Raw genomic sequence first — 24,843 nt, 5'->3', positions numbered from 1 at the left:
CTCCAGAATTTATTATTTGTAGATTTTTAATGATAGCCATTCTTTTTTTTTTACATCTTTATTGGAGTATAATTTTTTACAATGGTGTGTTAGTTTCTGCTTTATAACAAAGTGAATCAGTTATACATATACATATGTTCCCACATCTTTTCCCTCTTTCGTCTCCCTCCCACCCCTCTAGGTGGTCACAAAGCACCGAGCTGATCTCCCTGTGCTATGCGGCAGCTTCCCACTAGCTATCTATTTTACGTTTGGTAGTATATACATGCCCATGCCTCTCTCTCACTTTCTCACAGCTTATTCTTCCCCCTCCCCATATCCTCAAGTCCATTCTCTAGTAGGTCTGTGTCTTTATTCCTGTCTTACCCCTAGGTTCTTCATGATATTTTTTCCCTTAAATTCCATATATATGTGTTAGCATATGGTATTTGTCTTTCTCTTTCTGACTTACTTCACTCTGTATGACAGACTCTAGGTCTATCCACCTCATTACAAATAGCTCAATTTCGTTTCTTTTTATGGCTGAGTAATATTCCATGATATATATGTGCCACATCTTCTTTATCCATTCATCCGATGGTGGACACTTAGGTTGTTTCCATCTCCTGGCTATTGTAAATAGAGCTGCAATGAACATTTTGGTACATGACTCTTTTTGAATTATGGTTTTCTCAGGGTATATGCCCAGTAGTGGGATTGCTGGGTCATATGGTAGTTCAATTTGTACTTTTTTAAGGAACCTCCATACTGTTCTCCATAGTGGCTGTACCAATTCACATTCCCACCAACAGTGCAAAAGTGCTCCCTTTTCTCCACACCCTCTCCAGCATTTATTGTTTCTAGATTTTTTGATGATGGCCATTGTGACTGGTGTGCGATGATATCTCATTGTAGTTTTGATTTGCATTTCTCTAATGATTAATAATGTTGAGCATTCTTTCATGTGTTTGTTGGCAGTCTGTATATCTTCTTTGGAGAAATGTCTATTTAGGTCTTCTGCCCATTTTTGGATTGGGTTGTTTGTTTTTTTGTTATTGAGCTGCATGAGCTGCTTATAAACTTTGGAGATTAATCCTTTGTCAGTTGCTTCATTTGCAAATATTTTCTCCCATTCTGAGGGATGTCTTTTGGTCTTGTTTATGGTTTCCTTTGCTGTGCAAAAGCTTTGAAGTTTCATTAGGTCCCATGTGTTTATTTTTGTCTTTATTTCCATTTCTCTAGGAGGTGGCTCAAAAAGGATCTTGCTGTGATTTATAGAGTGTTCTGCTTATGTTTTCCTCTAAGAGTTTGATAGTTTCTGGCCTTACATTTAGGTCTTTAATCCATTTTGAGATTATTTTTGTGTATGGTGTTAGGGAGTGATCTAATCTCATACTTTTACATGTCCCTATCCAGTTTTCCCAGCACCACTTATTGAAGAGGCTGTCCTTTCTCCACTGTACATTCCTGCCTCCTTTATCAAAGGTAAGGTGACCATATGTGCATGGGTTTATCTCTGGGCTTTCTATCCTGTTCCATTGATCTATCTTTCTGTTTTTGTGCCCGTACCATACTGTCTTGATTACTGTAGCTTTGCAGTATAGTCTGAAGTCAGGGAGCCTGATTCCTCCAGCTCCATTTTTCGTTCTCAAGATTGCTGTGGCTATTCGGGGTCTTTTGTGTTTCCATACATATTGTGAAATTTTTAGTTCTAGTTCTGTGAAAAATGCCAGTGGTAGTTTGATAGGGATTGCATTGAATTTATAGATTGCTTTGGGTAGTAGAGTCATTTTCACAATGTTGATTCATCCAATCCAAGAACATGGTATATCTCTCCATCTATTTGTATCATTTTTAATTTCTTTCATCAGTGTCTTATAATTTTCTGCATACAGGTCTTTTGTCTCCTTAGGTAGGTTTATTCTTAGATATTTTATTCTTTTTGTTGCAATGGTAAATGGGAGTGTTTTCTTAATTTCACTTTCAGATTTTTCATCATTAGTGTATAGGAATGTCAGAGATTTCTGTGCATTAATATTGTATCCTGCTACTTTACCAAATTCATTGATTATCTCTAGTAGTTTTCTGGTAGCATCTTTAGGATTCTCTATGTATAGTATCATGTCATCTGCAAACAGTGACAGGTTTACTTCTTCTTTTCCGATTTGGATTCCTTTTATCTCCTTTTCTTCTCTGATTGCTGTGGCTAAAACCTCCAAAACTATGTTGAATAAGAGTGATGAGAGTGGGCAACCTTGTCTTGTTCCTGATCTTAGTGGAAATGCTTTCAGTTTTTCACCATTGAGGATGATGTTGGCTGTGGGTTTGTCATATATGGCCTTTATTATGTTGAGGAGAGTTCCCCCTATGCCTACTTTGTGGAGGGTTTTTATCATAAATGGGTGTTGAATTTTGTCGAATGCTTTCTCTGCATCTATTGAGATGATCATATGGTTTTTCTCCTTCAATTTGTTAATATGGTGTATCACGTTGATTGATTTGCATATATTGAAGAATCCTTGCATTCCTGGAATAAACCCCACTTGATCATGGTGTATGATCCTTTTAATGTGCTGTTGGAATCTGTTTGCTAGTATTTTGGTGAGGATTTTTGCACCTATGTTCATCAGTGAGATTGGCCTGTAGTTTTCTTTGTTTGTGACAGCCTTGTCTGCTTTTGGTATCAAGGTGATGGTGGCCTTGTAGAATGAGTGTGGGAGTGTTCCTCCCTCTGCTATATTTTGGAAGAGTTTGAGAAGGATAGGTGTTAGCTCTTCTCTAAATATTTGGTAGAATTCACCTGTGAAGCCATCTGGTCCTGGGCTTTTGTTTGTTGGAAGATTTTTAATCACAGTTTCAATTTCAGTGCTTGTGATTGGTCTGTTCATATTTTCTATTTCCTCCTGATTCAGTCTTAGCAGGTTGTGCATTTCTAAGAATTTGTCCATTTCTTCCAGGTTGTCCATTTTATTGGCATAGAGTTGCTTGTAGTAATCTCTCATGATCTTTTGTATTTCTGCAGTGTCAGTTGTTACTTCTCCTTTTTCATTTCTAATTCTATTGATTTGAGTCTCCTCCCTTTTTTTCTTGATGATTCTGGCTAATGGTTTATCAATTTTGTTTATCTTCTCAAAGAACCACCTTTTAGTTTTATTGATCTTTGCTATCATTTCCTTCATTTCTTTTTCATTTATTTCTGATCTGATCTTTATGATTTCTTTCCTTCTGCTAACTTTGGGGTTTTTTTGTTCTTCTTTCTCTAATTGCTTTATGTGCAAGGTTAGGTTGTTTATTCGAGATGTTTCCTGTTTCTTAGGTTAGGATTGTATTGCTATAAACTTCACTCTTAGAACTGCTTTGTTGCATACCATAGGTTTTGGGTTGTCGTGTCTCCATTGTCATTTGTTTCTAGGTATTTTTTGATTTCCTCTTTGATTTCTTCAGTGACCACTTCGTTATTGAGTAGTGTATTGTTTAGCCTCCATGTGTTTGTATTTTTCACAGATCTTTTCCTGTAATTGATATATAGTCTCATAGCATTGTGTTCAGAAAAGATACTTGATACAATTTCAATTTTCTTAAATTTACCAAGGCTTGATTTGTGACCCAAGATATGATCTATCCTGGAGAATGTTCCATGAGTACTTGAGAATAATGTGTATTCTGTTGTTTTTGGATGGACTGTCCTATAAATATCAATTAAGTCCATCTTGTTTAATGTATCATTTAAAGCTTGTGTTTCCTTATTTATTTTCATTTCGGTGATCTGTCCATTGGTGAAAGTGGGGTGTTAAAGTCCCCTACTATGAATGTGCTACTGTCTATTTCCCCTTTTATGGCTGTTAGTATTTGCCTTATGTACTGAGGTGCTCCCATTTTGGGTGCATAGATATTTACAATTGTTATATCTTCTTCTTGGATTTATCCCTTGATCATTATGTAGGGTCCTTCCTTTGTCTTGTAACATTCTTTATTTTAAAGTCTATCTTACCTGATATGAGTATTGTTACTCCAGCTTTCTTTTGACTTGCATTTGCATGGAATATCTTTTTCCATCCCCTCAGTTTCAGTCTGAATGTGTCTGTAGATCTGAAGTGGGTCTATTGTAGGCAGCATATATATGGGTGTTGTTTTTGTATCCATTCAGCCAGCCTGTGTCTTTTGGTTGGAGCATTTAATCCATTCATGTTTAAGGTAATTATTGATATGTATGTTCATATTACCTTTTCCTTAATTGTTTTGAGTTTGTTTTTGTAGGTCATTTTCTACTCTTGTGTTTCCCACTTAGAGAAGTTCCTTTAGCATTTGTTGTAAAGCTGGTTTGATGGTGCTGAATTCTCTTAGCTTTTGCTTGTCTGTAAAGATTTTGATTTCTCTATCGAATCTGAATGAGATCCTTGTTGGGTGCAGTAATCTTGGTTGTAGATTCTTCCTTTTCATCATTTTAAATATATCATGCCACTCCCTTCTGGTTTGTAGAGTTTCTGCTGAGAAATCAGCTGTTAACCTTATGTGAGTTCCCTTGTATGTTATTTGTTGTTTTTCCCTTGTTGCTTTTAATAATTTTTCTTTGTCTTTAATGTTTGTCAATTTGATTGCTATGTGTCTCGGCATGTTTCTCCTTGGGTTTTTCCTGCCTGGAACTCTCTGCACTTTCTGGACTTTGGTGGATATTTCCTTTCCCATGTTAGGGACATTTTCAACTATAATCTCTTCCAATATTTTCTTGGGTCCTTTTTGTCTGTCTTCTCCTTTTGGGACCCCTATGATGTGAATGTTACTGCATTTAATGTTATATCAGAGGTTTCTTAGGCTGTCTTTATTTCTTTTCATTCTTTTTTCTTTATTCTGTTCCATGGCATTGATTTCCCTCCATTCTCTTTTCCAGGTCACTTATCCATTCTTCTGCCTCAGTTGTTCTGCTATTGATTCCTTCTAGTGTATTTTTCATTTCAGTTATTGTGTTGTTCATTTCTGTTTATTTGTTGTTTAATTCTTCTAAGTATTTGTTAAACATTTGTTGCATCTTCTCAATATTTGCCTCCATTCTTTTTCCAAGTTACTGGATCATCTTCATTATCATTATTCTGAATTCTTTTTCTGGAAAGTTGGCTATCTCCACTTTATTTAGCTGTTTTTCTGGGGTTTTATCTTATTGCTTCATCTGGTACATAGTCCTCTGCCTTTTCATTTTGTCTATCTTTCTGTGAATGTGATTTTCATTCCACAGGCTGCAGAATTATAGTTCTTCTTGCTTCTGCTGTTTGCCCTCTGGTGGATGAGGCTATCTAAGAGGCTTGTGCAAGCCTCCTGATGGGAGGGCCTGGTGGTGGGTATAGCTGGCTGTTGCTCTGGTGGGCAGAGCTCAGTAAATCTTTAATTCACTTGTCTGCTGATGGGTGGGGCTAGGTTCCCTCCCTGTTGGTTGTTTGGCCTGAGTTGACCCAGCACTGGAGGCTACAGGCTCTTTGGTGTGGCTAATAGTGGACTCCAGAAGGGTTCATGCCAAGGAGTATTTCCCAGAATTTCTGCTGCCACTGTCCTTGTCCTTTCAGTGAGCCACAGCCAACCCCCACCTCTGCAGGAGACCCTCCAACACTAGCAGGTAGGTGTCATTCAGTCTCCTATGGGGTCACTGCTCCTTTCCCTTGGGGCCTCATGCACACACTGCCTTGTGTGTGCCCTCCAAGCATGGAGTCTCTGTTTTCCCCAGTCCTGTCGAAGTCCTGCAATCAAATCCCGCTAGCCTTCAAAGTCCAATTTTCTGGGAATTCCTCCTCCTGTTGCCGGACCCCCAGGTTGGGAAGCCTGATGTGGGGCTCAGAACCTTCACTCCAGTGGGTGGACTTCTGTGGTACAATTGTTCTCCAGTTTGTGAGTCACCCACCCAGTGGTTATGGGATTTGATTTTATTGTGGTTGTACCCCTCCTACTGTCTCATTGCAGCTTCTCTTTTGTCTTTGGATGTGGGTGTCTTTTTTGGTAAGTTCCAGTATCTTCCTGTTGATGATTGTTCAGCAGTTAATTGTGATTTTGGTGCTCTCACAAAATGGAGTCTCTGGGCTCTTTTGCATGTAATGTCCTGAAAATATCAAGTCTAACTGTTCTATTGTGTCATTTAGGATCTCTGTTGCCTTACTGATTTTGTCATGAAGATCTGTCCACTGATGTTAGTGGGGTGTAAAATCTCCTAATATGATAATATTCCATTCAATTTCTCCCTTTATGTCTCTTAGTATTTGTTTTACATACTTAGGTCTTCCTATGTTGGCTGCATATATGTTAATGAGTGTAATAGCCTCTTATTGATCCCTTTATCATTATGTAGTGTCATTCTTTATCTTTCTTTATGTCCTTTGTTTTAAAGTCTATTTTGTCTGACATGACTTGCTACCCTCACTTTCTTGTCATTTCCATTTCATGAAATATCTTTTTCCATCCCCTCACTTTCAATCTGTGTGTCATTCGCCATAAGGACAGCAAGTTTTAGGCTGTTGTTTTATTATCCAATCTGCCATTCTGTTTTTTGATTGGAGCATTTAATCCTTTAACATTTAAGGTAAATTTGATTAGATATGTATTTCTTCCCTTTTTAAACCTTATTTTCCAGTTGATTTTGTATTTTTTATTTCTTCCTTTATTTTTCTTTTTCCTTTTGTGGTTTGATGGTTTTCTTTTGCATTATGACTGTGTTCTCTGCTTTTCAGTTTCTGTAAATCTATTGTATGTTTTTGATTTGTAGTTATCCTGTTTTTCAAGTATGGTAACCCATTACTGTATCTACTTGCTTTAGACTGGTAGTCATATAGCCTCAAACACATTCTAAAAAATAAATCTGGGCTTTGCTTGTGATGAAGTGGTTGAGAGTCCACCTGCTGATGCAGGTGATGTGGGTTTGTGCCCCAGTCTGGGAAGATCCCACATGCTGCGGAGAGGCTAGGCCCATGAGCCATGGCTGCTGAGCCTGTGCATCCAGAGCCTGTGCTCCGCAGTGGGAGAGGCCACAACAGTGAGTGGCCCGCGTATCGCAAAAAATTAAAAAAAAAAAAATCTACATTTTCTTAGCCCCCCCATCCCCCATATTTGATGATTTTGATGTCCCCTTTCACATCTTCATGTTTATCCTTTTGCTGTTCATTCTAGTTATCCACTCTTTCATAAGAATTTTTTTGCTTTTTTTTTTTTTTTTTTAATCTGTGTACTGGCTTATTTGAGTGATTTACATTCCAATTGTGATTTTCTCTTTCCTGTAGTTTCTTGCTTCTTTTCTATTTAGAGAAGAACTTTCAATATTTCTTTTAGGATAGGTTTAGTATTGCTGTATTCTTTTAGTTTTTGCTTATTTGAGAAATTTTTATCTCTTCTATTCTAAATGATAATCTTGCTGGTTAGAGTATCCTATGTTGCAAGTGTTTCCCTTTCAGTGTTTTGAATATATCTTGCTACTCCTTTCTGGCCTGCAAACTTTCTGTAGAGAAATCAGCTGATAGCCTTATGAGGCTTCTCTTGTAACTAACTCTTTGTTTTTCTCTTGCTGCCTTTAGAATCCTCTCTTTATCTTTGACTTTTGCCATTTTAATTACAATGTATCTTGGTGTAGGTCTGTTTGGGTTCATCTTGTTTGGGACCCTGTGTGCTTTCTGTATCTGGATATCTGTTTCCTTCTTTAAGTTTGGGAAGTTTTCAGCCATAAGTTATTCAAATGCAGTTTTAATCCCTTCTCTTTCTTCTCCTTCTGGGATCCCTATTATGTGTAGATTGGGACACTTTATAGTATCCCATGGGTCTCGTATAGTGCTTTCATTTTTTTATATGTTTTTGTGTCTTCTGTTCTTATTGCATATTTTCTATTTTTTTATCTTGCAGATCATTTATTCATTCTTCTGCATTATTTAGTTTTGTATTTATTGCCTTTAATGCAGCTTTCATTTTGGCAAATGAATTGTCTAATTTTAATTGTCTTCTCTTTATAGTTTCTAGTTCTTTTTTACAGTGATCTGCATTTCTATTGATAGCCTTTCTTAATTCCTTCAGTATTTCTATTACCTCTTTTTTGAACTCAGGATCTAATAGACTGGAGAGTTCTGTTTCATTGTTTGTTCTTTCAGGGGAATTCTCTTGATTGTTTAACTGATAGTGGTTCCTCTACTTCTTCATTTTACTTATGTTTCTCTATGAATTTAGGAGAAACAGTTATCTACTGTGTTCTTGAAAGGCTGTTTTTATGTGGGAGCATCCCTGTGTAGCAAGCATGAGTCTAATATTTTTGGTGTGAGAGTTATTTTTAGTATGAATTCCTGCCATATCTTTCCTCAGTGTGTGCTGCTCTTTATCCCTTTGATAGGTTGTGTGATTGGTGTTGTGGTGAACAGAGACTGCACTGGATGTTGAGTGGGGCCTCCTCTTTGTCTGTGGTTGTCACAGCCTTGTTGGGGGTAGGGTCTGCTCCCCAGTTGTTGGAGCAGACGATCCCATATCTGTTTCTCAGCTGCAGTGTGAGGTAGGTGGTGCTGGAGCACTTTTGCCTGGAGAGACGCCACTGAGTATTCCTCCTTAGGAGCCGTCCGCTAGGAAGTGCACTCTGTGCACTCTGTGGTGTCTGTCACCCATTGTGCGGGCTCACAAAGTACATGGTTTTTGACACTGCCCTCAGCCCCACATCAACCATGGCAATGCATGTGATTGGCCTGGATGTTCTTCAGGCACTGTACTCACAAAGCCACCAGTGCAGATTCATCAGTGCAGATTTGCAGAAGTTAGGCATCGGGACCACCACAGTTGTGCACTTATACCTGCCATGGAAGCTATAGAATCAGTCCAGTCCCCAGCTCTGCCTCTGCATGTGCCCACCCACAAAGACTGCAACTGCTATCCCTGGACCCACCCCAGTTATGGGAGCACCAGTAATCCACTTGGATGTACAGCAGGCACTGAGTTCACAAAGCTGCCACTGGTGGCATAAATCTGTGGATCACACAGCTGCTGACACATGGCTCAGATTTCAGCCCTTCTTTCTAAGTCATGCAGCCCCTGGAGATTGGCTCAGATTTCAGCTCTGCCTCTGCATGTGGACAACCCACTGTTGCTTGCACACTCCTAGAATTTGTAGAGGTGGAGCCATGCCCACTGTGAGCATGCTGAGAATGAGGCTGCTATGGCAGGGCAGTGTCCCTCCCTTCATGCTTGTGTTAACAATGGGGCTTCTATGGTGGACCAGGACCAGTCCTGTGTACACCTGTGGTTGCTGCTCAGACCACACTCCAGCCCCCTCAGGCTGTCTTCATGGAGCCAACCCCAATCCCCTCCCCAAGTCTGTCTGCTGAAGCCCAAATTTCAGTAGCCAGCTCACACACACCAGCAGACATGCATTTTGTTCTGGGGAGTGCCAGGAGGTGGCCAGGACTCTCTGTGCTGCTCTTGCTCTGTTCTGCCTGCCACAATCCTGCTGTTGCACTCTCCTCTGAGCCTCTGAAGCTCCCTATGTATCCTGGCTGTTATCTCAGCTGTTGAAGGGTGTTCCTGGGATATTTTCCTCTTTCACAGCTCCCTCCCAGGGATGCGGGTCCCCTACCAATTCCTTTTTTTTCCCCCTTTCATCCTACTTGATTACATGGTAATCTGTCTTGAAGCTTTGATTGTATGAGATCTTCTGTCAACATTCAGTAGGTATTCTGTGAGAATTGTTCCACATATAGATGTATTTCTGATGTATTTGTAGGAGGAGGTGAGTTTCACGTCCTTCTATCTATCTCCCTCCTGCGGTTTTTTTTTTTTTTTTAATTTTCAAAAAGAATTTTGAGCACTCAGTTTAAAATGCTTGTATGGAAATTAGATAACATGAGTACCTACTCCCCCCAAATAAATAACCATCAAAACAAACCCATAGGGGCTTCCCTGGTGGCACAGTGGTTGAGAGTCCACCTGCCGATGCAGGGGACACGGGTCCGTGCCCCGGTCCGGGAAGATCCCTCATGCAGCGGAGTGGCTGGGCCTGTGAGCCATGGCCGCTGAGGCTGCGCGTCCGGAGACTGTGCTCCACAACGGGAGAGGCCACAACAGTGAGAGGCCCACGTACCGCAGGAAAAGAAAAAAAAAAAAAACCCATAAGGGAAAAGGTTGATAACATTTGATATGTTAAAATTCAGAATATCTTTTCATCAAAACACATCATTAAGAAAGCAAAACGGCAAGCCACAGAGTAGAAGAAGTTATTTGCAATATATAAAAAGAATAAAACTCATATCCAGTGTGAGTTAAAAAAAAAATGCTACACAAAAGAAAAAATGAACACTATACAGAGGAAGAAAAGCAAATGTGAATGAACAGGAGAAAAGGTGCCCAACTTCATTAATAATCAAAGAATGCAAATTAAAATGACAGTGAGATACAGTACACACCCACCAGACCAGCAAAAACTAGATGTACTAGCGAAGTACATGATAATGAGGATGTAGCAGAAGAGAAACTTCTATACACTGTGTCAAGTAAAAGTTAATATAATACTTTGGAACATAACTGTGGTTTATTTTGGAAAGTTAAAAATATGCATAACAAGTATGTAATTCCTATACATACTCATATGTATGTGCACTACATCGTATATACAAGGATGGTCAAGCAGCAGTATTATTCAAAATATTAAAAAATTGGAAACACCCAAATATCCATCAGCAGTAGAATGGATAAGTGAAAATGAGTGAACTAGAACTCCGTGGAATAACACAGATGGATCTTAAGAAGCATAATATTGAGAAAAAAAGCAAATTTCAAAGAAAAAAACCCAACATAAATTCATTTACAGTAAAGTTTAAAAAGAGGCAAAAGGGCAAAACTAAAGTATTTTAAGGATGCTTGTATAAATGGTGGTTACCTCTGTGAAGGGGGTGGTGATCGGCAGGGAACACATGTAGACTTTTGGGGTTCTGGCAATGATTTTTTGTAGCCTGAGTGGTGAATACATGGGTGCTTGCTTTACAGTTAGTTATTGTACTGTACACTTGTGTTTTATGTACTTCAGTTTTTTTGTGTTACAGTCCACAATTTTAAAAAGCAAATGAAACTGTTCTCTGTATATTGAAATTCTTGAGTTTATGTTGTAAATGAAAAAATAGAGCATGGAAAAGTATGTAAAATTGGCTACTATTTATGAAAAGGAAGGGAGGACGAGGGAGGGAGGGAGAGAGAGAGAGAAAGAGAGAGAGAGAGAGAGAGAGGGAGAGAGAGAGAGAGGGAGAGAGTGCTGTTTACTGAAGAGTAGGGAAACCCAGACACCAAAAGAGTGGCTGTCTCTGGGCAGGAGAAATAGTTGGCCAAGGGACAGGGTTAGAAGAAAAATGACTATTCACTGTATACCCTTTTGTGCCTCTTGTATTTCATACCATGTGAATGTAATATTACCTATTCTAAATAAAAAAATAAATAAAAATTCCTAACAACAACTTCTTCTAGCAACACTAACCATACTTATCCACAAGGGTCACTATTGAATGATGTCTAACTCTAGTTCCTCACCAGGGAAAAACCGTTCTGAAGTCTGTCTGCTCTCACCAGGGAGAAAGCATCTTCATTTACATTCTTACTTTATTTTACACATCATGTTCCATTTTTAAGAAACCCTCAATTCAAAAATATGCACAAAAAATTTAAAATATGCTTTTAAAATGGGGTGAAAGAAGACAAAGAAGTGGAAAGATAATATGAAGCCATGAATAAATTTACAAAAAGCATATATTAACCACCTCCCCTAGTGTTAATGCACAAATTAGATTCTAACGTTTCTAGCATTTGATGCAAAAAAAAAAAGGACAATCCATGAGGACCATTTAGCTGAAATTCCTGACCAGTCTTAATAACAAGAATAATCCACAGATCAATTATGAAACCATTCCATCTTCCTAAGAAAAGTGTAAGATGCTCTGGGACATGAGACCAGGGAAGTTTCATTCATGGTTAGTCATGGATGAAAATGAAAGTAAGAATACACGGTTTAGAAAAGGAAGAAGAAAAGCTGTAAAACCGTGCTTTAAAAATTCTGTTTTACACATAAGATAGTGAGTGGCTTCACTTGTCTGGATTTTTCAAAATTTGATTATTGCAATGAATTCCCTTTTTTTCTAAAGTTGAGCTGATTGTCCTCTGGGCAACTAACAGGTTAAATGCTACCTTCTAAGTTCAAGGAAAATTAGCCTTGCTCAAATAATGCTGCTGGCTCACATTTGTGAGGGCTTTGGGCAGAGTAAAGACCGGAGGAAATCAGTGTGTAGGAGACAGTTTTCTCCGTGACAAGACCAGCAAAAATTATGGAAACCACTGTGGCAGTGATGGATTCTTCTGATATTCAAAGGAAAAATATAGCTGTCATTGGTGGTGGCTTGGTAAGAATCTCTTTGGATATATTATTCCTGTTAGCAGTATTATATTAATTATCATTACTCTTTTTTATTTGTTTATCAGAGATTAACTTCTTTAATTTTTTTCTTCCAGTTTTATTGAGGTATAATTGACATACAGCACTGTATAAGTTTAAAGTGTACAGCATAATGATTTGACTTACATACAAAATGAGATGATTGCTGCAATAAGTTTAGTGAACATTATCCCTCTTCTCATACAGATACAAAATAAAAGAAAAAGATCTCCTTGTGATGAGAACTCTTAGGATTTACTTTCTTAACTTTCATAAATAACATATAGCAGTATTAATTACATGTTGTACATTACACCCTTAGTGCTTATTTACATTATAACTGTAAGTTTGTACTTTTTGACCACATGTTTGTTGTCATACAGAGATACTATATAATTATTGACTATATTCCTCATGATGTACAGTTCATTTATCTTGTAAGTGGAAGTTTGTACCTCTAATCTTCCTTACCTATTTCACGTATTTTAATGATTATTACTAATCACTTGTAAGGATTGTTCACTTTCTTTTGAAACTTTTCTGATATTTAGATACACCTTTTTAAAATGTGGTATTAGTTTAATTTGCTCTTTTCTAGAAAAGCGGTTTTATTTCCATTAAATACAGAAGTGTCTGTTTTCCCTTGCTTTTTGAGTACAGCATTTTAAAAAATAGAAAACAAAGCAAATCGAATTTGATTAATCCCCACATTGGCTACTCTTTAAAAACAGATTATTAGTGTAAATAGTCATTTTAATCAAAACATTTGCCCCACTTTGGTTAATAACTCACTTTATACTGTCTAATAAGAATAAAAGGATCAAGAAACATGAAGTTAATGCAAAACTATCATGTTGAATGTTCACTAGTTATCTGAGTACTTGGGAGTAAAACCTGTTTAGTCACCTTATTTGGCTGCCGCAGTGGAGCTGGTCCTAGGGTGGTGAAGTTAGGCCTCCTCTCTCACAGAGCCAGTGAGATGAAGGGGCTGAGATGGCCCACATTTAGCAAGATGTAGGAGGGGACTCTCCTCTGCTCTGGCGTTATTATATGAAAGCTCACTCTGCTTAACGTGGGGCTGCCTCAGCTAAACTGTATTTCCCCTCCCTTAGCAGAACTCCTATTTTGGAGTAAAAATATCCCCATTAGTTAAAGTTTAATCATTTTGGTTTTGCTTTTGGTCTAATGATTTGCAGGCCTTAAGCTCATTCACTCATTTACTCAACAAAAATTTGTTAAGGGCCTAATATGTGCCAGACACTGTTCTGGGTTGTATATAGATCAGTATATTTTATATCGCACATAGAGTTATACAGTTTGTACTAATTCCGACTTTTGTTTTGCCTTCTGTCTTGTGTTTTCCCAAAAGTACGATGACAGTTCTAACTTTTCTGGTTCTAAATTTCAAAATGCTAAGGTAGGCTACCACATGCCGTGTTGGCCAATGCATGTGACATGTGTCGTCATTTGTTCATACTTCATACCAGGCTTCAGTCCAGTTTCTTCCTTTCTAAATTTTGCATAAAATGAGAATTCATGTATTCAACAAAATCTTATTGGGTGCCAGCTATGTGCCAACATTTCTTTAGGTACTAGGGATACAGTGGTGAGCATTCAGGGAGAAGAAAGACAATGGAGAAGAAAACGAATAAATAAATTCGGTGAGATCTAAGCACTATGAAAGAAATGCAAGCAGGGTAATGCTGTAGTGTCTTAACGGGTGTCCATTTAGAGTGTGCTCAGGGACAGCCTTTCTGAGGAGGAGGCATATGACCTGAATAATGAGAAGGAAGCAACCATGCGAAGGGCTACATAAAGAGCATTTTGGGTAGATGAACGACTGTCTGAAGAGAAACACTGAGGTGATAGATAATGGGCTGGGCACTTTCTTGGAACAGACAGAAAGGCAGAAAGAATGAGAGTGGAGAAGAGTAGCTGCTGAGGCTGGGGAGAATGAAATAGCCAGAGATCCTAGGATCTTAGAGGGCAAGGCAGACAGATTTTATCCTAGACACAACTGAAAACCATTGGAAGATTTTGGGTAGGAAAGCAAGCTGCAATTTTAAGATTCCTTAGGCTGTTATGTAGAGAAGAGTTGGGAAAATTGTAAGAAGACCAGATACACCAGTTAAGAGGCTGTTGTGTTTGTCCAAGACTTGGACCAGGGTGACAGGAGTGATATATCTTAAAATGTCTCTTAGAAGTCCAAGGGGAGATAACAAATATGTGATTGGATATATGATTTTGGAAGGCATAAAAATGTGGGTATCATCCACAGATTTCTCCCTGAATAACACTTGAACTCTTCATCATGTAAACACATCATTATCTGTGCATGCATACATACATGTGCTAGAAAATAGAAGACATGAATTAATACACGTGTATTAACAAGCAACTAAAATTCCTCTGCAAAGGAATTCTATTTACCTAATTGCTTAGGTCCATGCCTAGGAATCATGTTTGATTCTTCTTCTCATTTTATGCAAACCCCATTCCTCTTTGACTCTACCAGTAAGCCTTGGTGGCTCTATTTCCAAGATATATTTCAATTCTGGCCATTGCTAACATCCTAGTCCAGGCCATCATCATCCTTCAACCATAGTCCTGATTTCCTCCTAAGTGGTCTCCCAGCTTCTACTCTTATCCACAGGCAGTCACACAGCATCCACTTTTAAATCATTAGTGTGATAATTATCACTGTTTGCTTAAAACCTTCCAGTGGTTTCCCATTACAAAAACATAAAATCCAAACTCCTTAACAAAGGCCCTATAGGAACTGAGCCTGTCTACCTGCCTGGCCTCATCTTTTCCCTATTTTTTGTTTTTTTTGTATTATTTATCAGTATCTGAACTTATACACTTTATTTGTTTTTGGTAAATAAAGGTAAACTCTTTATTAAATATCTACTCCAACTAGGATATAGACTCTTATGGCTGAAACCATGCCTAACATTGCTTAATGTCATTATTTAGTTGGTATTTGATGGATGAATGAATGAGAGGGATGAAAAACTCTTCTTAATGATATGAAGGTAAAAGAAATTTCATATTGGATGGAAGTCTGAATACTGAGGAAATTAAGAACAAAAAACATTGATTAAATAGAGCAATTCAAGAAGGTTAAATTCAATACATAAAGGACAAAATTATTTTCTTGCCTATCTACTTCCTTGCATTTTTTTTTTTTTTTGCGGTACGTGGGCCTCTCACTGTTGTGGCCTCTCCCGTTACGGAGCACAGGCTCCGGACGTGCAGGCTCAGCGGCCATGGCTCACGGGCCCAGCCGCTCCGCCACATGTGGGATCTTCCTGTACCAGGGCACGAACCCGTGTCCCCTGCATCGGCAGGCGGACTGTCAACCACTGTGCCACCAGGGAAGCCCCCTTGCATTTTTTTCCCCACCTTTCCCATACTCTTCCTCCCCATGGACTGATCCTAGTCCTTCATACTGTCTACTACATTAAAGACTCTCTCTGGGCCCCAGGGGAAAAAATGCAATGGAGCTGAGAACCTTTACTCAGAAGTCCAAAGAATATAGTGAACTTATTTTTTTCCCCAATGGTGCCTTGCCTAGTGAAAGATTACCCTTAGAATTTGCCTTTGCTCTAGTATAGTGATCATCTGATTCTGTGATTAACCAGTTGATTTCTGTTCTTTGAAGACATGTCAAGTCCAAAAGGTCAGAAGGAGCCAATAGATCAGTGAAAGAATCTTACTCAGAAACTAAAGGTGAAAGAAACTGTAAACCATGGTCATAAATTGGTGAAAGTTGAGCTATTGAAGAGTGGAAAAAGATGTTAAAACAGTTTTTCAAGAACATTAATCCGGATATTTAGCAAAATGACTGTATTGACTTAGTTATCTTCCTTCTTGTGTGAAACACTGCTCCCAACCCCTTCCCCTGCAATAGTGATTACCTCCCCTTCCCCTGCAATGCGCATAGAGCTTTGCTTGCCTTTCTCACAGACTGCATTCTGTGAAAGTTATAGATATGCATAGTGTATTCCCCATAGAAGGTTTTTAACTTCATGAGTCTAAAGATTTTCTTATCTTTGGGTCCTGCTCCCTTTCCTTTTATGAAGGTTATCCCAGTGCCTTATACTGTCAAACACACTAAAATATTTTGTGTGCATGAGTTTGCTTTCAGAACAAAATGGGGGATCATGCTCTTAGAAGTTATGGGCAATTAAAAGAAAGACAATATTTTCATCAGAATGGAATCATAAGGAATGCAGTCCTTTGAGGGACTAGTTTGAAAAACAATCTCTACTTTTCAGGCTGGAAGGAGTTTTACAGTTTTCCAATTCTAACAAGTTGACCTAGGGGAAAAAACTGCCACACAAGCTGCCTTACTTTGTGTTACAGTGAGATGTGTTTTCTCCACAAAGTGACAAGCCAGAGAAGTCAAAAGAAAGGCCATCTATTCTTCACATGCATCCGTAAGATATGTAGGTATTCAGGTCCTTGGTATTCAGAAATGCTGCTTCTGAGGTGACTATTTTCAGTGTTTACAGGTATGATAAAAATGACCAGAGATTTCAGTGACAACTACAGTTACTGAGCCCTCACTTTTTGGCTGAAGTTTAAAAGAGTTTTAGCTGAAAGGACTATTAAGCATTCCAGCCTTAGCTGCAGCCTTCTGTTGAAGTATGTGTGCATTGTTCTGGCACACACTTTGAAGATGTATTTTAGGGCAATATTGAAGCAATTCTTTTGTCTCCCCTGCTGAGAAGCAACACCACTCCATTCTCCCTATGTTTGACCCAGCAAAATTCTCCATTGAGAGCTATTTAGAGGGTAAAGTCATTCAAAACATCAGGGTAAGGAGACTTGTGCATTTTATGACTTACTGTGGTTAATTGTGCCCTCTCCCTTAGTATTCACGTCATTGTCTTTGAAACTGCTTGACCTTGATTCTATGAGAGGTTGTGTCTCACTTCTATAGATGATAATTCTGTCACAGATTTATAGGCTCAAAATAGTCTTGATGCCAAATTGGCCCTAGATGGTGTTTTCTGCCCTTTCTCCCTAGGATCTTTCCCCTCAGAGCTCACTCTTCACTCAGCTCAGTTGGACAGAAAGAGCAGAAGTCAGTGAAGAGGAGGAGGAGAGGCTGCAACCAGCTGGAAGCCCAGGAAATCTTACCCTCTCTGCATCTCATTTTCTTCATCATGGGCTAAAACTAGGTCCCTAGGTCTTTTTTTTTTTTTTTTTCCCCTAGTTGTTTTATTTTTATTATTTATTTATTTATTAACATCTTTATTGGAGTATAATTGCTTTACAATGGTGTGTTAGTTTCTGCTGTATAACAAAGTAAATCAGTTATACATATACATATATCCCAGTATCCCCTCCCTCTTGCGTCTCCCTCCCACTCTCCTTATCCCACCCCTCTAGGTGGTCAGAAAGCACTGAGCTGATCTCCCTGTGCTATGCAGTTGCTTCCCACTAGCTATCTATTTTACATTTGGTGATATATATAAGTCCATGCCTCTCTCTCACTTCTTCCCAGCTTATACTACCCGCTCCCCGTGTCCTCAAGTCCATTTTCTACGTCTGCGTCTTTATTCCTGTCCTGCCCCTAGGTTCTTCAGGACCATCTTTTTTTTTTTTTTTTTTTTTTTTTTTAGATTCCATATATATGTATTAGCATACGGTATTTGTTTTTCTCTTTCTGACTTACTTCACTCTGTATGACAGTCTCTAGGTCCATCCACCTCACTACAAATAACTCAGTTTTGTTTCTTTCATGGCTGAGAAATATTCCATTGTACATATGTGCCGGTCCATAGGTCTTTTAATTCTACAATTATGCTGCTTCTTTTTCATACTTCCTCACTCACAGATCGTTAGCTTTGTTCTCAATGTAGTCTTCGTAAAAACAGAAATCAAATGTCACCCAGAATTTTTACTTTCTACAAAATAAATATTCTAGACACATATAAACCATCAAATGTTTCATAATCTTTGGTCAAGGTCTATATATAGTTCCATATATAGGTCTATATATAGTTGGTTCAAGTATTTACTTTTTATTTTATGCACATATTGATGAGACAAACCATGTAAATAACTTAATTACCTTTATTATTATCATTGTTTTATTAATATTAAAATAAACAAAACTCTGTTCACTCCACTCTTGTTTTCTGCTCTTCAGGCACTAAAACCTGTGTATGAAAAACCTTTATTACTGCCCTGATATCTAGCAACTTCTACAAACAGAAGTAGAGTGGATTTTTTTTGTGACCACAGATGTCATCCTGAATTTACTCAATAGCTAGGGATAAGTTTTCATTTCACTCTACCAGCTTTCCTCAATCTCTTTTGTAATTTTGCTTGTGTTTCATTTCCTCCCACCGAACAAGTTTTCTTTCAGCTATCTCGCTGAAGTATCTGTATTTCTCTAACACACCAGACTAACATTGTGAATTTTTTTTTTTTTTTTTTTGCTATCCTGATAATGGACTTCTAAGGTGTCTCATAAATCCTGTTCTCACTACATAAAACAGAATTCCTTGCTCAGAGTTTATTTCATTTGCTACCTGATGAGCAGTACCTGGAATGGAACCAATAACTCTAGACAGATCAAAGTATTATTAACTGCCTGCAAGGAACGTGTTTTGCTTTCCTTTTCATTGGTTCCAAAATACTCTGTTTGTCCATCTGTCCATAAACATCTATCCATCCACCTATTCATCTAACTGTCCACTCAAAGAGAAAAGAGCACTCCTCCACTGTTGATGATAATCTAAATTGGTACTTTTTTCTGGAATACAATTTGAAAAAATACATGCTGATTGTCTTAAAAATAGGGGGGAATTGCGGAAAGCAGCATCAGCTCTCTCTCTCAAAGTCAGCCTCAACAAGACACTGCATTTAGAGGGACGATCGTCCTTCAACCTGAGGGGAATTAAAAGCATTAGAATCTTTAACGTGGTCTCCCAAACACACCAAATCTGGAGTATGTTCAAAACCTGTAACAAAACCTAAAAATCTCACTCACTCTCAATCTCTTTCATGTACTTTGCAGCTATTCCAAAAACAAAACCAAAGAAGATAGAGCAAACTCCTCCCACACTCCAGGCAATCAAAATCATCTCCTCCACTTATCTCAGATTTTCTTCTCCCTCCTTTCTCGTTACCCTGTTATATTTATTCCATTCCTCCCTGGTACTAAGGCCTAAGAACCAATGGGGCAGACAGAAAGAGGGTGTAGATCTCAGAAGTTTCTGAGAGTTTGGTCCCTGCCACTAAGACTTGTGCTTTGATGGACCATTTCCTTACTGTGATTTTATCAAAAGAACTCAGTGGGCACCATGCAATCATTTATAATCCTAAAAAATTAAAATAACTCAAATGTACAAACATAAGGGCATTGCATACAATGAAATGTATTGCAATTATCAATTATTATGATTTAAAATATTTTATGACTTGGAAATATATTCACAGTATACTATTCATTTTTTAAAGGAAATTATGAAATAAAATATATATCCTGCTACCATTTTTAAAAGAAATATTGTTTGCTTTACATACACAGAAAATCTTAACACTGGTTCTCCCTGATGGTAAGATTGTGGGAGATTACATTTTTCTTCATGTTTATCTGTATTTTCTAATTTTTTATTAAAAAATGTTAAGTTTTTTACTAAGTATCAGGTCTGTACCAGAAATAGAAAGATTGATAAAGTACAAGCCATACACCACATATCATTATTCCCTGGGCACTCACAGCCTGGTGGGAAAGTCAGACAGGAATGTAAATAAATAATTTAGTTAATTATGAGAGATGTTAAAACACATATATACATATGTATATACACACACACACACACACACACACACACACACATATACATCCATGGAGTTAAAGAAGAAAAGACAAGTCTTTTGGAGTAGGATAAATACTGAGAGAAATTGCACAGAGGACATGAGTCTTGAATGAAGGCTAAAGCAGAAAAAAATAGTCCAGGCAAAAGGAACATTAGATTCAAAGGCTCATACGTATAAAAGTGCATGGCATATTCAGGAAATATACAGTGACCTTGGTATACCTCTTACAGATAGTACAAGGGAATAGCAAAAAATGAGCTGGAGAGAGAGGCTGGGTTCCCATGTAAAAGTCTTTTATGCCATGTTGAAAATTTGGGACTTTTTGCTAAGGACTTATGAGGAGCCATTAAAGGATTTTAAGAAAATGCATCATTTGATTTCTGTTTTAGAAGATAACTAGCTCTGGTGGAAGTATGGCTTAAATAGGTAGAGACTGGGGGGGGGGAGGGAGAGCTATTAGAAAACTTGTAGTAGTCCCGGTGAAGGGTAATGAGGGCCCCATAAAAGGAAGGTGGAAGGTATGGGTAGGAGATCAATTTTGAGAGAGATTCAAGAGGTGCAATAAATAGGACTTGTCACCTAATTAAATGTATATTGGTAGGTAGGGAGGGGCATTAACTATTCTCCGAGGTATCCTGGTTGGGTGAAATAGTGGGCAGAGTTGCCATTCACTAAGAACTACAGAGGAGGAGAAGGGTTTGAAGGTTGAGGAGTGGGAATAAGCTGAATATGAGGTATGTTGAGATGAAGATTCCTGTAAGACACCCAGGAAGAGAGGTTCAGTAGTCAGTGATAGTATTCTGGAGAAGGATCTAGGCCAGAGAAAAAGTCATGAACAAGCTTTCCTAAGAGCCCCTACTTGAAAGTGTGTGGGGCATTCATCTTATCATCATCAAAGGAGGGAAAATCAAGACTATTGTTCTGCCTTAGAGACCAAACTCAGATGATACAGGTCAGAGAGTTCAGAGTAAGTCTTAAATAATAAAACAACATTTGGCATAACATACACAATTCTAGCAGATGGAATAGTTACAAAGTATGAAGACCTTTTTTAAAAAAATATTTATTCATTATTTATTTATTTAGGCTGTGCTGGGTCTTAGCTGTGGCATGAGGGATCTTTGTTGAGACACATGGGATTTTTTTTTTTTTTTTTTTTGCGGTACGCAGGCCTCTCACTCTTGTGGCCTCTCCCGTTGCGGAGCACAGGCTCCGGACGCGCAGGCTCAGCGGCCATGGCTCACGGGCCTAGCCGCTCCGCGGCATGTGGGATCCTCCCGGACCGGGGCACGAACCCGTGTCCCCTGCATCGGCAGGCGGACTCTCAACCACTGCGCCACAAAGGAAGCCCACATGCGATGTTTTGTTGCGGCATGTGGGATCTTTAGTTGCGGCAAGTGGGATCTTTTTTAGTTGCAGCATGTGGACTTCTTATTTGCGGCATGCAAACTCTTAGTTGTGGCATGCATGTGGGATCTAGTTCCCCAACCAGGGATTGAACACAGGCCCCCTGCTTTGGGAGCTCAGAGTCTTACCCACTGGACCACAAAGGAAGTCCCTGAAGACACTTTTATTTGCTTATTTCAGAGTAAGTACAGTTAACAGTCTTGTTCTACTCATTATATTGCTATGTTCAAAGATCAAGTTCTTCAGAGATCAAGCTATAGTTTCATGAGTAGGAGGTAGTGAAGGGCTTTACAAAAGTCTGTTTGGTGACAGACTCATAAACAAACAAACTCTGTGACTCTTAGGGAGAGTTTTATATGCTTCATTATGTTGACACTATGTGTCGACATAGTTGACACATGTTTAACATTACATTATCAGATTAATTTCAAACACATTATATTAAAAGGCATAAAAGGTATGACATGTTTATAATCATGTCACCTCTTCCTGTTAAAGTCAGCATTTATAAATTAAAAGGTACAGTTTTCTCATGATCATTGGACACTTGAACAATCATTGCTGAAGAGGTCACATGGGAATCAGCAGAAAGTTAATGAATCCTATTACAAAAAGCCACACCTGCTGAATGCCTGAGAAGCTTATCTCACTCACATTTATATAAAAGAAATTTTCAAATTATCTTTTAAATTGTAAGTTAGGCATCAATATAATGGGTCAGGGTGGGGTCAAAGCATATGACCTTTAAAGAAGGAAGTAAGACAAGAGGAAGTAGAGAAATGGAAGAACAATACATTGGGTAAATCCATAATTACGTAACCCAGGAATCTCATCAGAGCTCTGTTTAAGCAAACAGGCTAGACCAGTTGTTAATAAAACATTTAATTTACAAATTATTTTATGATCAAAACTGTTTACTATTGTGGACTATTGGTGTTTCAAAAGAAATATAGAGATTTTTCATAATTGTCCATGTCATTAATAGAACTGTCTTAGCTCTGTCCAGGCTTAACTCTAAGAACTGGCATGAAAACTGCTGACTGTTCCCAGGAGTCTAACCCTGCCTAGTTTCTTCTCTCCTTTCACCACCCTCCTCCCCTACTGATGCACAGGAACCAGCTGTGCCTTAACCGAGAGTTTGTGGTGTGCTCAGAATGATGTACACACATTTTCCTTTGCATTTATATCTTTATGTCTTGGTAGCTTTTTTGCCTGTGTAACAACTAAAGAAGGCACTTCATTCCTGATTAAGTGCATTTTACACAAAGTAAGAAGTAGAAATAAAGTTAGAGTCTGAAAAGTACTTTATTAGCCATGTTACTAATCCTTCTAGTTGAATTTATGTAACATCTACCAATATTTTTTCTTTTAATTTTATTCAAACCTTAGTTATACAGAATTGGACACCTTATTATGACTGGTCTCGGAGAAGGCATTTTTGTTTATTCTTTTGTGTGTTTATTAATAATAATAAGCAGCAGTACTTTTGAACTCACCACTCAACCTGGAATTGATACATTGAATGACTTATAACAGCCTCTGTGCTTCTCTCCCACCCATTACATTGGCCTGAATCTTGTGTTTATCATTCTCTTGATTTTATATATATAAAAGTTTTATGTATATATGATATATGCTGATCATATATATATACACACATAAATAATATGCTTCTAAAAATGTATACTTCTGGGGCTTCCCTGGTGGCGCAGTGGTTGAGAGTCTGCCTGCCAATGTGGGGGGCACGGGTTCGTGCCCCAGTCCGGGAGGATCCCACGTGCCGTGGAGCGGATGGGCCCATGGGCTGTGGCCGCTGGGCCTGTGCGTCCGGAGCCTGTGCTCCACAACGGGAGAGGCCACAACAGTGAGAGGCCCGCGTACCTCAAAAAAAAAAAAAAATTCTATAAAATATATACTTCTAAAAATTGTTATATACATGTATCTGTGGTTTAGTTGTAGTTGTCTTTATTAAATGAGTATCATGCAGTATGAAGTCATCTGGGACATGTTCTTTTTACTTGTAGTGTTACTAATATATTCATATTGTAGTATTTTATTGTGTAAATATACCATAATTTATTTGTCCATACCTCTGTGATGGCTATTTAGGCTGCTTCCAGTATTTTGTTTATTTTTAGTTATGAAAACTGTGGCTCTGGATATCCTGGCATGTGTCTCCTGGAGTTTCTCTTGGGTATATGCCTTGAAGAGGAATTGCTGATTTGTCAGTTATGTGAATACTCAACTTGAGATCATTTCAAGCAATGCATAAGAGATCCTATTTGCCCTCATCCTCTCTAACCCTTGATATTTTCATGAACCAAGATTATATTTAACCCTGTTGTGTCCATATCACCTGAGGTTCCTTCTTTTCCTTCTGCCTCATGAGGAACCATTTATACACGCTCAGTTGGTAAACACAGAAGTGTTAGAGAGGTAGGGATCAACACTTCCAACCTTAGAAAGGATTGAAGGAGAATCTCCACTTGAGTCAGCTTCATCTCCCAAGATCCTGGAATCAAATTTTGGTCAAAGAAAAGTAACATAACAAACACATGAAAGTAGACCATTGGCCCACCATTGGCTTGGAACTGAGCCTCTTCTGAACCCAGTCACTGAGACTCTTATTTGTACATCATTTGTCACAGCTCATTTACTCTATAATTCAAGTTGAATTCCCAGGAAACAGATGAATGGATTTCTTCCTTCTGAATCTCAGTTTCTCCACTTTTCTGTCATTGTCACCAAAGGCAAGTTTGTCTGCCTGACACACAGTGAGGCCAAACAAACCAAAATTTTGGAGTTTGGAGCAGAGGAAGATTTATTGCAGGGCCATTCCAGGAGACGGTGGCTCGTGCCCAGAAAACACTGAACTCCCTGAAAGGTTTCAGCAAAGCATTGTTACAGGCCAGGTGAGGGGTGGGTATCACAGGGTATGTGATCAGCTCATGCACAATTCTCTGGTTTGTTGATAGTGAGGTAACAGAGCAGTGTCACAGGGGTCAACATTATCAATCCTTAGGCTTCAGGAGGTGTGGGGACTATGTGCTCATGGTCATCAAGTAGTTAACATCTTCCATTTGGTGGGGGGGAGGGGTTCACATCTGTAAAACAACTCAGGAAATGTGCATCAGATACTATTATCTAGGTACTTCAGAGAGCAGCGAAAGCAGAGGACATGGCGGAAGGGCATGCCCTGGGAAGGCCCT

General features: G+C 38.6%; 1 protein-coding gene across 1 annotated transcript in view; it reads left to right on the top strand.

The window, feature by feature from the left end:
* The first annotated feature begins 12,228 nt into the window (after window positions 1-12,228).
* Window positions 12,229-24,843, top strand: part of KMO (kynurenine 3-monooxygenase) — a 56,055-nt gene continuing 43,440 nt past the window's right edge. Inside the window, exon 1 of the mRNA XM_082615007.1 lies at window positions 12,229-12,353. Coding sequence (XP_082471133.1) covers window positions 12,279-12,353 — 75 coding nt within the window. The 5' untranslated portion in view covers window positions 12,229-12,278. The remainder of the gene's footprint in view (window positions 12,354-24,843) is intronic.

Source organism: Mesoplodon mirus, assembly GCF_964341445.2.
Source record: "Mesoplodon mirus genome assembly, chromosome: 3".
NCBI classification, from domain to species: Eukaryota; Metazoa; Chordata; class Mammalia; order Artiodactyla; family Ziphiidae; genus Mesoplodon; species Mesoplodon mirus.
This window is presented reverse-complemented; position numbering and strand designations above follow the sequence as displayed.